Source organism: Malus domestica, chromosome 14, assembly GCF_042453785.1.
Source record: "Malus domestica chromosome 14, GDT2T_hap1".
In the NCBI taxonomy this organism is placed as follows: Eukaryota; Viridiplantae; Streptophyta; class Magnoliopsida; order Rosales; family Rosaceae; genus Malus; species Malus domestica.
In genome coordinates this window covers 26,798,371-26,813,875 of record NC_091674.1, presented here as the reverse complement: position 1 = coordinate 26,813,875, position 15,505 = coordinate 26,798,371, and the positions used below count along the sequence as shown (strand labels likewise).

Genomic DNA, 15,505 nt, shown 5'->3' with positions numbered 1-15,505 from the left:
ATTTTGTCAAGCATCTCGTTCTATAGTAGCTATATTCAATGATGATACTAAAGAGTTTTGGGCCTAATGAAAGATCTTTGGGCCTAATGAATGGGCTAGCCTTATAATGTTTGGTTGGAAGTTTTTGGGCTATGTACAAGTGAGGCCCAATTATTTTTTATTCCCTTGAAACCCACGACCCGTTTTACTCCACTTTCCCCTTCCTTTTTCCCTCTTTTTCTCAGAGTCAAGAGTCACAGCCTCCCAGTCCTCTCTCTCCTCTCTCTATCTCGCACTTTCTCTCTCTACTGTATCAGTCTCTCTCTCTCTCTGAGAATGGGGGTGGCAGAGCGACCCACAGTGCGAGTGACAAACATTCCGCAAACAGTCACAGCCCAAGAGCTATTAACCTTCCTCGAGTCGAAACTCGGCCGTGACTCAGTCTTCGCCGTCGAAATCAGCAGCGATCACAAGAACTGGAAGTCACGCGGCTTCGGCCGCATCCAGTTCACGACCCTCAAGGCCAAATTGGAAGCTCAGTCACTCTCCCTGAAAAACGACCTCGTTTTCAAGTCCGAAAGCCTCCGCCTTTCCGAGACCTACGACGACATCATCCAGCGGCCGGTGGACCCGAAGCGCCGGGTAAACGGCGCCGTTTTGCATGTGGGTTTTATGGTGAAGGAAGATTGCATGAATGTGCTGGAGACGTGGGAGGGCGTGAGGGCCTGGGTCATGCCCGAGAGGAAGCGGGTCGAGTTCTGCGTATGGCGGAAAGACGAGTGTTATAAGCTGGAGATTGCGTTTGAGAATGTTATGGATTCTGTTGGGTGCTGCTTGGGTGGCGAGAAAGTGAATGCCCTGCTTTTGAAGGTAAAATTCTCTCTCTCTCTCTCTCTCTCTTTTCCTGAATTTGAATAATTTTTGAGAAATGTGAATTTAATTGCTGTTGTTTGTGTCTGTTTGGGTTTTTTTGCTTACAATTAGAGCTGTTTTTGTTTCAAAGATTGTTGCTTTTGTTTGATTTGATTAAGAATTAGTAAATTGCTGGTATGTATTACTTTGGGTTATTGGGTAAGATGTTGAGACAGTGCATTTTGATTTTTTCAGCTAAAGTTTGGTCCGAGGATCTTTCGAAAAGTTTCAGGACCTAACATAGCAGCCAAGTTCAGCGCTGATCGTTATCATGTTTGTAAGGAGGATTATGATTACCTCTGGGTACGAACTACTGATTTTTCGGACATGAAGTCCCTCGGTTATGCTACTTCATTCTGCTGGGAGATTGAGGAGGAGTTTTCTGTGCCAGATGTATTCGAGTGTTTCCCGTTCTATAAAGATAATGATGTGGTGGATCTCATTTTAGAGGACGGTGAAAGATACTGTTTGCGGTCGGATACAGTTCCACTTGTGAACTGCGGATCAAATTCAAAGTTGCCATATGAGGTCCTCTTCCAAATCAATGCACTCGTTCATTCCCAGAAAATTAGTCTTGCAGCAGCGGACTCTGATCTGATTGAGTTCCTTAGTGGTTTAAGTGTAGACACTGCTAATGCGCTTCTTGAGAAGCTGCACAAGCGCAATACCATTTGTTATGACCCTCTATTATTCGTAAGGATTCAATCACATGACTTGGAAGGAAAGTCTAAGAGTCGTCCCTCAGCCCATAAAAGATTAGTGGAACATAACGTAATGAGTGTTCATAGAGCCTTGATTACCCCATCAAAGATTTGTTGCTGTGGGCCTGAGCTTGAAAAATCAAACTATGTTGTGAAGAACTTTGCAGACTATGCTTCCGATTTTATGAGAGTTACATTCGTTGATGAGGATTGGGGTAAGCTTTCTCCAAATGCTCTTTCCACAAGCATTCACAACGGTATGTTTACAAAACCCCATAGAACTGGAATATATCATCGGATATTGTCTATTCTTCGAGATGGGATTGTGATAGGGGAAAAGAAATTTGAGTTTCTGGCTTTCTCAGCTAGTCAACTTCGATCCAACTCTGTTTGGATGTTTTCTTCTAATGACAAAGTAAAAGCGGAAGATATTAGAGAATGGATGGGCTGCTTCACCAAAATCCGGAGCGTATCTAAGTGTGCAGCTAGGATGGGCCAACTATTCAGTTCTTCTACACAAACTCTTGTTGTTCCTGCACAAGATGTAGAGGTTATTCCTGACGTTGAGACTTCTTCTGATGGAGTTACGTACTGCTTCTCGGATGGTATAGGAAAGATTTCTCTATCTTTTGCCAGGCAAATTGCTCACAAGTGTGGTTTGGATCATATTCCTTCAGCATTTCAAATTCGATATGGTGGATATAAAGGGGTTATAGCTGTTGACCGTAATTCCTTTCGGAAGCTATCTTTGCGTGGCAGTATGCTCAAATTTGAGTCAAAAAACAGAATGCTCAATGTTACCAAATGGACTGATTCCTCGCCCTGCTATCTGAATCGAGAGATTATCATCCTCATGTCTACCTTGGGGGTAAAGGATGAAACATTTGAGGCATTGCAAGAGGAACAATTGCGTCTTCTGGGGAAAATGCGGACAGAAAGAGCTGCAGCGTTGAATGTCTTAGAGGGATTCAGTGGGGCTAGTTCCAAAAATATTCTTGTAAAGATGTTACATCATGGTTATGAACCAAATGTGGAACCTTACCTCTCAATGATGCTTCAGTCATATTATGAGAACTACTTGTCTGATATAAAAAGTAGATGCCGCATATACGTCCCGAAAGGCCGGATCCTGGTTGGGTGCTTGGATGAAACTGGAAGTTTAAACTATGGTCAAGTTTATGTTCGAATAACCATGACAAAAGATGAGCTAGAAATGGGGGATCAGAGTTTCTTCCAGAAGGTTGATGAAACAACATGTGTAGTAACCGGGAAGGTGGTTGTCACAAAAAATCCTTGTCTTCACCCAGGAGACGTCCGGGTACTAGAGGCCGTATATGATGTGGTACTGGAGGAGAAGAATTTGATGGATTGCCTTATCTTTCCCCAAAAAGGAGAAAGGTATACATCACACTATTACTGGACTTATTTTCATCATGATGATTACGATTTTTCTTTTCACCAATTATGGTATGCTTGTGACAATATTATTGGAGACGTTGCACTGCTTTTGTTTTCCTTTCCCTGTATAATCCACTCTTTCTACTTTCATCCAAGGTAATAAATATAACGTTGACAACAATATTGAGAGGTGGAAAACACGAAAATACTGACATTGATGATATCATGAGAAGGATGACAGAAGTTATGAGAAAAACATGGAAATTTTTACTGAAACATCAAGAGATGTTTATTAATAAAATATCGGCTATTCTTCAGTTAAAATTTCTACAAAGTTATTTGCATAATTGGATTAGGTTTAGGGTGAATATAATATCCGTGGACACATTGTTGTCCAATACTATTAAGTAGTCCTTGAAATCTTACTGAATATAACAGTTTGAAATAATCTGTATGGTACATTAAACTGGTAGCTTACTACCACATAGAGTTCTTCAAATGCGTAATCATACACGTATGCCTACAAACTATTATATTGGTATGATATGTTAAGTAACAATATTAAGAAAAAGTAACACTTTAGAGGATTAAGTATTTAGAATTCATTTACTTATAATGTCATGTGTATAACTTACCGTTCAAGTATACTTTGTTTTTAGTTAATATTAATAAGTATAACAAATAGGGAATGATGGACAAAATACAGGTTAGTTGGAGTGGCCATCGCGACCTTAAATGGAAAGCGGGCGGGGGTTCGAGCCCCCAGTAGATGACTGGCAGATTAATACCAATATATCATTCAAAGCAGATGACTAAATTATCATTGAATTATGGGCACATTGGTGCACATATTTAGATGTTTCATATAATATGAAAGATTAGTAAGAAATTATTTTCATTCCATTGGTTACATTTTTCTTCCTTGTTTGATTTGTCTCTCATGGTGCTATTGCATTCTTTATTACCTTTTTTGGGGGATGAAGTAGCAGTGTTAGTGGAAGTGAAGTTCTTGAATAAGCCGAGGTAAGATATTAGGGGAACTGAGCTTTAAGATAAGAGAAGAAAAAAAGAAGCTCACAGATTTGTGTTTCATCTGGGTGCTTGTAAGACTGGTTTTAGATCCTAATTAGAGCTGGGAATTAGTCGACAGCCGGCACTCCATGATCACGTCGAATCCTTATGAAAATGAATCCAGAACAAAATCGCGCTAAAGCTAGGGCGTCACCCGTAAGTGGCGCGCTGTGTGGCCCGAGCACAGTGATAAGTGAGCAAGGGTCGCTGTATCTCCATCGGCACCCGGATGCAGTGTTAAATGAGCAAGGGGGCCATAGAAACTTCTTTTCGAACGACTCCACTCAAAGTTGTTTGGGAGCATATGCTCCTATCAACTTTACCCGGGACACACAAAAGAAGTACTTTGATCCTATTAGATGGGGGAGGGTGAAGAAGCTAGGACAGAAGGGTAGAGTTCAAGAGAGCAAAATGCGTTTAGGAACGTGGAATATAGGAACCTTAACGGGAAAATCTATGGAAGTAGTGGAAGTTATGGTGAGGAGAAGGATAAATATTATGTGCCTACAAGAAACTAAGTGGGTTGGTAGTAAGGCAAAGGATCTAGAAAACTCAGGGTTTAAACTTTGGTATTCGGGCACAAATAGAACGAGAAACGGTGTCGGCATCATCGTGGACAAGACCTTGGTACAAGATGTTGTAGATGTCAAGAGGGTAGGAGATAGAATCATGGCAATCAAGATTGTAATAGGACAAGAACTTATCAATGTGATTAGTGCGTACGCACCTCAAGTAGGGTTGGATACGAGTTCGAAGGAGAAATTTTGGGAAGATCTTGGAGACTTGGTGCAAGGAATTGCTCAGACGGAGAAGTTATTTATAGGAGGAGATTTAAATGGACACGTGGGCAGGGAGACAGGCAACTATGGAGGTTTTCATGGTGGCCATGGTTTTGGGGAGAGAAACGAGGATGGGGAAGCTATCTTGGATTTTGCAATGGCATATGATCTCTTCTTAGCCAACACCTTCTTTAAGAAGAGAGAAGAACATGTGATCACCTACAAGAGTGGGTCGTCAAAAACACAAATAGATTTTCTTCTAATGAGGAAAGGGGATCGTATAACTTGTAAGGATTGCAAAGTTATACCAGGAGAGAGCGTGGCTAATCAACATCGCTTGTTGGTGATGGATGTACATATCAAAAGAGTAAGACAAAAGAACAAGACTTGGAAGTGCCCAAGGACTAGATGGTGGAATCTAAAAGAAGAAAAACAAGTCATTTTCAAAGAGAAGGTAATCACCCAATGTGTGTGGGATAGAGAGGGGGAAGCTAGCCAAATGTGGGATTCCATGGCTAGTTGTATCCGAAAAGTAGCAAAAGAGGTATTAGGAGAGTCCAAGGGCTTTGCCCCACACCAAAAGGAATCTTGGTGGTGGAATGAGGAGGTACAAACAAAGGTGAAGGCTAAGAAGGAATGTTGTAAAGCCTTATACAAGGAGAGGACTGATGAAAATGGTGAAAGGTATAGAAAAGCGAAGCAAGAGGCGAAGAAAGCTGTCAGAGAAGCTAAGTTAGCGGCTTACGACGATATGTATAAACGACTAGATACCAAAGAAGGAGAGTTGGATATCTATAAACTATCTAGAGCAAGGGAAAAGAAGACAAGGGACCTAAACCAAGTGAGGTGCATCAAGGATGAGGATGGAAAGGTTCTTGCTACAGAGAACGCGGTTAAAGACAGATGGAGAGGTTATTTTCATAATCTTTTCAATGAAGGACATGAAATGAGTGCTTCTTTAGGGGAGTTGAGTAACTCAGAAGAGTGTAGAAACTACTCTTTTTATCGTCGAATCCGGAAGGAAGAAGTGGTTGTAGCTTTGAAGAAGATGAAGCATAAAAAAGCAATAGGCCCAGACAATATACCAATCGAAGTGTGGAAACTTTTGGGAGAGACAGGTATAACATGGCTCACTGACCTTTTCAATAGGATTTTGAAAACGAAGAAGATGCCAAATGAGTGGCGAACGAGCACTTTGGTGCCTATCTACAAGAATAAGGGCGACGTACAAAATTGCATGAACTATAGGGGTATTAAGCTAATGAGTCATACAATGAAGCTCTGGGAGAGAGTCATTGAGCATAGATTGAGGCAAGAGACACGGGTTTCGGACAACCAATTCGGGTTCATGCCAGGGCGCTCAACCATGGAGGCAATCTATCTCTTACGAAGATTGATGGAAAGATATAGAGATGGGAAAAAGGATTTACACATGGTCTTTATAGATTTGGAAAAAGCGTATGATAGGGTCCCAAGAGACATTCTTTGGAGGATTTTAGAGAAGAAAGGAGTACGAGTAGCATATATCCAAGCTATAAAGGATATGTATGAAGGAGCAAAGACTGCCGTAAGAACTCATGAAGGACAAACCGAAAGCTTTCCCATAACTGTAGGATTACATCAAGGCTCATCCTTAAGTCCTTACCTTTTTGCGTTGGTAATGGATGAGTTAACAGGACATATTCAAGATGATATTCCTTGGTGTATGCTTTTCGCAGACGATATAGTGTTGATAGATGAAACTCAGGAAGGGGTAAATGCAAAGCTTAACCTTTGGAGAGAAGTGTTGGAATCTAAAGGTCTTCGCCTAAGCCGATCAAAGACAGAATATATGGAGTGCAAGTTCAGTGCAAATGGAGGCCAAAACGAGTTAGGGGTGAGGATCGGAGATCAAGAAATACCAAAGAGCGACCGTTTTCGTTACCTAGGATCTATCTTGCAAAAGAACGGAGAATTAGATGGAGATCTCAACCACAGAATACAAGCTGGATGGATGAAGTGGAAGAGTGCATCCGGCGTATTGTGTGACCGCCGTATGCCACTGAAGCTCAAGGGAAAATTTTATAGGACGGCAATAAGGCCGGCGATGCTGTATGGCACAGAATGTTGGGCGGTGAAACATCAACACGTACACAAAATGGGTGTAGCGGAGATGAGGATGCTTCGTTGGATGTGTGGGCACACGAGAAAGGATAAGATTAGGAATGAGGATATCCGGGGTAAAGTAGGAGTAGCCGAAATTGAAGGAAAGATGAGAGAAAATCGGTTACGGTGGTTTGGACATGTGCAAAGAAGGCCTACTGACGCTCCGATTAGAAGATGCGACTATGGGACAGAGGTTCAGGGCCGAAGGGGTAGAGGAAGACCTAGGAAAACTTTGGAAGAGACTCTAAGAAAAGACTTAGAGTACTTGGATCTAACGAAGGACATGACTCAGGATCGAGCACAATGGCGTTCTAAGATTCATATAGCCGATCCCACTCAGTGACTTGGATTTTCCAAGTCTCCAACCGAGAAGTTTTCCTCACTCGGGAAATTAAGGGAACACTACCCCAACCTACATGCTCTACTCAGAAAGCTTCAACATACAAGCTTCAACAAAAGAAAATTCAAAGAACTTAGCGAAGAAGGCTTTGGTGTATTTAACACAATACGTTGAAATGAAGGAAAGCTTATTTATTGATATCCCCGATAAGCTACAAATATGTACATATACATGAGTCAAAATAAACACACAAGAGGGAGCCTTCACAAAGGTTGCTTAGGAGAAGTCTCAGCAGTCGGTAGAGCCCCAGAAAGAGAAGGCACCGGAGGGGGATCATTTGGAGCCTCAGTACTGGACAGAACCCTAGAAGGAGGAGGCATCAGAGGTTGATCATTCGGAGCTTCATTACGTGGTACAGCCCCAGAAGACGAAGGCAATAAATGCCTTTGGAACAAACCCACAAATCTCTGATGATCAAGTAAAACCTGACCATCAGTTTCCTTCATCTGGTCAAGCTTCCTCTTCATGTTTGTAGCATAGTCATGTGCGAGCCGGTGCAACTGTTTATTCTCATGTTTGAGCCCTCTAATCTCCTGTTTGAGACTCATCACTTCAGCCGCCAATGATTCAACTTGGCGGGTTCGAGCAAATAGGCGTTGGGCCATATTAGACACAGAACCTGCACACTGAACAGTGAGAGCCAGCGAATCCTTAACAGCTAACTCATCAGACCGTTTGGAAAGTAGTCTGTTATCTTTGGGAGTGAGAAGGTTCCTGGCCACCACCGCAGCGGTCATATCATTCTTCATCACGGAATCCCCAACGGTAAGAGGACCAGTAGGGGAGACGAATGATGGGCGCCATATGTTGTCTGGAGAAGGCGGGGCTGCCTCTTCAACAAGGTTCAAGTCAAAACGACGGTCGGAGGGGCCAGACATTTTCAAAGGTGTTGAAGAGAGAAGAGGTCGGACAAATCAAGATCTTAGAAGTGCAAGAATGAAGCTTCTACTAGTGGAGATTCAAGTGTGCTTTGGAACTTAATGCCAGCCCCTATAAAAATCTGCACTCGACGGAGCTTCAGAAATCGAAGAGGCGCCTGCTCAGAAATCGAAGAGGCGTTTGCTTTCTCAAAAGCTGGGCTGCTTAGAGATCACGAGGGTTGATCTCAGAAATCGAAGAGGCGTTTGCTTTCTCAAAAGTTGGGCTGCTCAAAGACCACGAAGGCGGATCTCAGAAATCGACGAGGCGCTCGCTTTCTCAAAAGCTGGGCTCCCCAGAGACCACGAGGGCCGATCTCAGAAATCGAAGAGGCACCTACTTTTCCAGCCTTGTCAGCACTTGTCACACGCACACTCAGCTTTGCGGAAATTATGGGCATTCTGTCGAAGACTTCTGGGGAAGTAGAAAACACATGAATCTTACTTTTCAATCACCCACTTCCCACACGCAACAATAGCTCATGGGTACCACAGATAACTTTGCCAAAGTTCTCTGCCAAAGTTGAGCACGTGAAGCTTGAAACTCCCACTACATCGCTCTGACCAAGAAGGGTAAAAGAATAGCAAAGAAACAGCACTAACAAAGTTTAGACCCATAAATTTTGAAGGTCTAGCTACCATATTATTACCCACAAGGGTAAAGGAACAGTACCACTGCTGGATAATTGGAAAGTCCCTGTGTGTCAACCTCTGTGCTTCGTGGCAAGGTAGACTAGCAAACATGTCCAACCTTTACTCACATTCGAGAAAACACTCCCAATAAGATTGCTTGCTCCAAAATCGAAGAGGCACCGTCCTCCGAATCTCGAGAGCCAGACTCCCAACATGACTACTTTCTTAAAAATCGAAGAGAGGGTAAAGGAACAGTACCATTGCTGGATAATTGGAAAGTCCCTGTGTGTCAACCTCTGTGCTTCGTGGCAAGGTAGACTAGCAAACATGCCCAACCTTTACTCACATTCGAGAAAACACTCCCAACAAGATTGCTTGCTCCAAAATTGAAGAGGCACCGCCCTCCGAATCTCGAGAGCTAGACTCCCAACATGATTACTTTCTCAAAAATCGAAGAGACACTGCTCCCCGAATCTTCGAGAGCCAGACCCCCAGCATGATTGCTTTCTCAAAAATCGATGAGGCATCGTTCTCCGAATCAATCGAAGAGGCGCTCGCTTTCTCAAAAGCTGGGCTGCTCAGAGACCACGAGGGCCGATCTCAGAAATCGAAGAGGCACCTACTATTCTAGCCTTGTCAGCACCTGTCACACGCACACTCAGCTTTGCAGAAATTATGGGCATTCTGTCGAAGACTTCTGGTGAAGTAGAAAGCACATGAATCTTACTGTTCAATCACCCACTTCCCACACGCAACAATAGCTCATGGGTACCACAGATAACTTTGCCAAAGTTCTCTGCCAAAGTTGAGCACGTGAAGCTTGCAGCTCCCACTACATCGCTCTGACCAAGAAAGGTAAAAGAATAGCAAAGAAACAGCACTAACAAAGTTTAGACACATAAATTTTGAAGGTCTAGCTACCATATTATTACCCACAAGGGTAACGGAACAGTACCATTGCTGGATAATTGGAAAGTTCCCGTGTGTCAACCTCTGTGCTTCGTGGCAAGGTAGACTAGCAAACATGCCCAACCTTTACTCACATTCGAGAAAACACTCCCAACAAGATTACTTGCTCCAAAATCGAAGAGGCACCGTCCTCCGAATCTCGAGAGCCAGACTCCCAACATGACTACTTTCTCAAAAGCGAAGATAGGGTAAAGGAACAGTACCATTGCTAGATAATTGGAAAGTCCCTGTGTGTCAACCTTTGTGCTTCGGGGCAAGGTAGACTAGCAAACATGCCCAACCTTTACTCACATTCGAGACAACACTCCCAACAGGATTGCTTGCTCCAAAATCGAAGAGGCACCGCCCTCCGAATCTCGAGAGCCAGACTCCCAACATGATTACTTCCTCAAAAATCGAAGAGACACTACTCTCCGAATCTCGAGAGCCAGACCCCCAGCATGATTGCTTTCTCAAAAATCGAAGAGGCATCGTTCTCCGAATCTCGAGAGCCAGATACCACAGACCACTTTTTCAAAGTGCTCTGACAGAGTTAAAACATGTGAAACTGGCAGCTCCCACTACCGTGCTATGACCAAGCAGGGTAAATGAATAGCATTACTACTTGTTGTTAGGGAGACTCCTATATATGTCGACCTCCATCCCCAACGGACAGGCAGACCTGCAAAAATGCTCAACCCTTCATCATATCTAAGAGGGCACTCCCAACGAAGCCTTTCGAAATATTCAGCTTTCTTTCCCCCCGATAATACCTCTGCAAACAAGCTATACTAGAGCAAGAATATCTCATATCATCAGGGTTAAAAGCAAGAGTATCCCATATCATGCTTTTTCCCTGTCTTTTCCTTTGGCCTTGTTTTTACCTGCAAGACAAGGAGAAAGAGAGCAATCAGTCAGCACTTGGAATCAAGCTTCCAGCCAGGAACTGACTGCCTGGAACCCCTTACCTGATTACTTACCTGGCATTGCTCTCGAGTACTCATCTTCAACATCTTATGTTTCCAGGGAAGATTTCCGCATCTGCTTGAGGAACAGATAGGGCAAGTGCGAAGGATACAAGGAAGCATGTGGAGACAAGCGTAACAGCACACGTGCCGATACATCCATTACTCTGTCAAAAGCAAAAGTATCCCATATCAGCAGGGTGGAACGTACTCTAGATTTGATGGACTTGTTTTGACCCTCAAATTCTTCAGTCGGCCTTATACTCTGGAGGAAACCAGAAAACCCTCCAGTTCAGTTCAAGAATAAGCCTGTGGAAAGTTACTTCTTCAAAAGCAAAAGTATCTCATATCATCTCTTCTCATTTTTCTTCTCTTTATCCTTCATGCTGCTGCAAGATGGGGAGAAGGTGAACAATCAGTCGGAGCTCTGATTGCTTACCTTGTCTGTCACCTCTTTCAGCAGACCCCCTAGCTCGGCGACTTGGGGGACTCCTACTACATGGTTTGTATCGCGCTTGACCAAGCTTGAAACTACAAGTAAGCTTCAAGTGAAATTGATACATTACCTTGTGCATCTCCACCAGTTAAAGATATCACCCCTGGATGGAGGAAGAGTACTTCCAGAGAAGATGCCACATCTACCTATGAGACAGATAAGGCAAGTCAAGACGACACCACACTCCGATACTTAGAAGTTTCGTGATTACGAGATCATTCTCCCACAATATTTCCTAATGTCATTTGTACTAAATCATTCACTTGTACTCATTAAAGGAGAGCTTGAACCCATGTACTTGTGTAAACCCTTCACAATTAATGAGAACTCTTCTATTCCGTGGACGTAGCCAATCTGGGTGAACCACGTACATCTTGTGTTTGCTTTCCTATCTCTATCCATTTATATACTTATCCACACTAATGACCGGAGCAATCTAGCGAAGATCACAAAAAGCGACCGTTTTCGCTACCTAGGATCTATCTTGCAAGAGAACGGAGAATTAGATGGAGATCTCAACCATAGAATACGAGCTGGATGGATGAAGGGTAAGAGTGCATCCGGCGTGTTGTGTGACCGTCGTAGGCCACTGAAGCTCAAGGGAAAATTTTATAGGACGGCAATAAGGCCAGCGATGTTGTATGGCACAGAATGTTGGGCGGTGAAGCATCAACACGTACACAAAATGGGTGTAGCGGAGATGAGGATGCTTTGTGGGATGTGTGGGCACACGAGAAAGGATAAGATTGGGAATGAGGATATCCGAGGTAAAGTAGGAGTAGCCGAAATTGTAGGAAAGATGAGAGAAAATCGGCTCCGGTGATTTGGACATGTGCAAAGAAGGCCGACTGACGCTCCGGTTCGAAGATGTGACTACGGGACAGAGGTTCAGGGCCGAAGGGGTAGAGGAAGACCTAGGAAAACTTTGGAAGAGACTCTAAGAAAAGACTTAGAGTACTTGGATCTAACGGAGGACATGATACAAAACCGAGCGCAATGGCGTTCTAGGATTCATATAGCCGACCCCACTTAGTGGGAAAAGGCTTTGTTGTTGTTGTTGTTGTTGTTATATGAAAGAAAATAAGACTTAGAGTACTTGGATCTAACGGAGGACATGACACAAAACCGAGCGCAATGGCGTTCTAGGATTCATATAGCCGACCCCACTTAGTGGGAAAAGGCTTTGTTGTTGTTGTTGTTGTATTTTTTGTTATATGAATTAGTGAAGTGCAGCTAAGATATCATAACCTCTAGCGCAGTGGTTAGTCGGTAGTTGCTAGTTTTTTAACAAATAGGACTCAGGTTCGATCCCATATATGTCAAGATAGATCCCCTAATATTTCTTTTTTGTCTTGTAGGTGTTTGTAAGATTGTAATTCACCAATAAATATCACACTAACGGCCAACTGAAAATTAAATGCTTACGGTAGGAGTGGCCTTTTTGGGTGATTTACATATGGAGAGCTTGGGTTCCATACGTAGCTATGCTGTGTTAATAAGGTTGTGATTTTTTTATTTACGCTTGTTTAATCATTACTTAATACTTGTATATAACTATATATACAGTTATTGGCAAAGAATATATTATGTTTGTGTTTTACTGAGGCTTCAAATCATCTGTAAACAAATTTTGTTGATAATCTATATACACAGACGTGAATAGAAGATAAAAAAAAGTTATTTGGTGATGTTATATGTAGCCATGTAGGGACTTTTCTGGTGTTGTCCGGGGCCTCCGAATTCTTAGGGCCGGCTCTGCTCCTAGTCATCAGACTTGTGAACTCCATGACTACTTTCATTTAATCTAACTTAATAAGATTGTGTGATTCATCAGCTCAAATGAATTGAACTGGATGTTGTTAAAGCATATACTGTGGAGCAAGAAAACTGTCTGTTTAATTGTCTAGTGATTGTGGTTGAAAACTTTTTGCAGGCCTCATCCAAATGAATGTTCCGGTGGTGATCTTGATGGAGACTTGTTTTTCATAAGTTGGGATAAAGATCTGGTCCCTCCTCGTAGTGTACCTCCCATGGACTACTCTGCACGGAGACCTCGGACGATGGATCACGATGTAACATTTGAGGTAACTTCCTAATTTGACTATAACTCTTCCCCAATGGCAATGAATATGAGCTTCCATATACATCATCAATCTAAATGTCATTTCTGTTGGACCGCGTCTTAATTGGATTGAAATCCATTAGTTAATATATCCATAATTCTTGAATGTGCAGGAAATTCAAAAATTCTTTGTTGATTACATGATAAATGACAATTTGGGTGCCATCTCTACTGCACATCTAGTTCATGCTGACCGTGAACCAGACAAAGCTTTGGATTCAAAATGCCTGCAGTTGGCAGACCTGCATTCCCAGGCTGTTGACTTTGCAAAAACTGGTGCACCGGCTGAAATGCCCCGGATCTTAAAACCGAAAGAGTTTCCAGATTTCATGGAAAGGTGGGAAAAACCCATGTACATCTCAAACGGGGCATTAGGGAAGCTGTACCGTGCATGTGTTGGCTCAGTGGTGCAGGAAAAAAGGGGCTTGGTTTGGTCAGAGCCGATTGCTGAAGCAGCTTACGATCAGGATCTTCAAGTGGGTGGTATCGAGTCAGTTCTTGAAGTCGCAAAAGGTCACAGAGACCTGTACATAGAGAAGATGAAAAGCATAATGAACTACTATGGGGCCAGGACCGAAGATGAAATATTGACAGGCAATCTTCGATATCGTGCAGCCTATCTGCAACGTGATAACAGGAGATACGGGGATATGAAGGATCGGATATCGCTGACATTCAAGAACCTACAGAAAGAAGCTAAGGGGTGGTTCGAGAGTAGCTGCAGAGACGGTGAGCATGAGAAACTGGCGTCGGCTTGGTACCATGTAACTTATCATCCACTGCATTTCCGAGAAGACATGCACTGCCTGAGCTTTCCGTGGGTTGTGGGTGATATTTTACTGAGCATAAAGTCGGCGAAAATCCAAACAAATTGAACTCAGATGTCTGTATAAACCATATGCTTCGAGTAGGCTTTCCTCTAGTTGTAGGTTCATCGAGTAGTTAATAGGCGTATGTGTTTGTAACTTTAATAACATCAAACTCCATTTTTTTTCAGAATTACTCTTGCAGAGTCACAAGTCGGACCACCTTGCCCTTGCCCTTTCTAAAAACGGGCGGAATTGCACAAAGTGAAGTGCTATTCAGAGTGAATAGCAAGGGCAACTTACATGCCCTTGCGCTTGCCTTCCACCAATGGTTGGAGATGTTCTTAGTCAAGCAACAAGTAAGGGTCTAGTGTCTAGGCATTTAGGTGGGGTCTAGGAGATTTATCTAATTGTAATTAAATTTTTATAACATATGAATAAATGTCTACTTATACTTAAAACCAAGGTATTAAATATCGGTAATATTGGAAATATCGGTAGTCCGAAAACACGGAAATATCGATAGAAATATCGGGATAATATCGATATCGATAAAAATTACATGGAAGGAAATGCATTGCATGATGGATTTAACATTATCAAGTTGATTATATAGCGAGCTGACAAACATTGTGAGTGTAGAAAATATGTAGTAATTAATTAAAGAAGTCTAAACACACCATAATCATTTATATATAATGAATTAGTACAATATTTTACACTTTAATACCACATAGAGTTCCTATGAGGTTCAAATTTTTCACTATCTTCATCATCTCTATGTGTAGAGTGAGTTTATTGTGAAGAGTAGTTATCAAATGATAAATCCCCAAAATAGTTTTGCATGTAATTGTTAACATGCCACCCATATGGATCCGAGATTGGTTGAGGTTGTCCATAAGCAAAATCATTTGAAGATTGAGTCTGGGATTGTTTCCATGAGTCGCTCGATTCCATCCCAACAGGAATGGGATATGAAGGGTAGGGAAATGGTTGATTATGAGTATAACCATAGTTACTACTTCCCACTCCAACAGAGTCCGAAGTTCTAGATAACGAGTCATCTTCTTGACTTGACAAAATCCCCTTGCCTCTTTCTCTACGAGTATAATCCTTCCATATGGCACCAATTCCTGGTCCTGCCCGCCTACTGCCATGGTCATCATCCTGTGTTGCATGCGTGAAGTTTGCCTCACCAGTGAAGAGGGTCATAAATCCGGGAGGTGGTCCATA

General features: G+C 42.6%; 1 protein-coding gene across 1 annotated transcript; it reads left to right on the top strand.

Annotated features, from left to right (window-relative positions):
• The first annotated feature begins 89 nt into the window (after positions 1-89).
• On the top strand, positions 90-14,465 carry LOC103455234 (RNA-dependent RNA polymerase 2). Its single transcript, XM_029092534.2, has 4 exons — positions 90-849; positions 1,087-2,990; positions 13,278-13,428; positions 13,580-14,465. Exons 1-4 carry the CDS (start codon positions 316-318, stop codon positions 14,339-14,341), a joined length of 3,351 nt encoding a protein of 1,116 aa, XP_028948367.1. The 5' UTR covers positions 90-315; the 3' UTR covers positions 14,342-14,465.
• Positions 14,466-15,505: the final 1,040 nt, after the last annotated feature.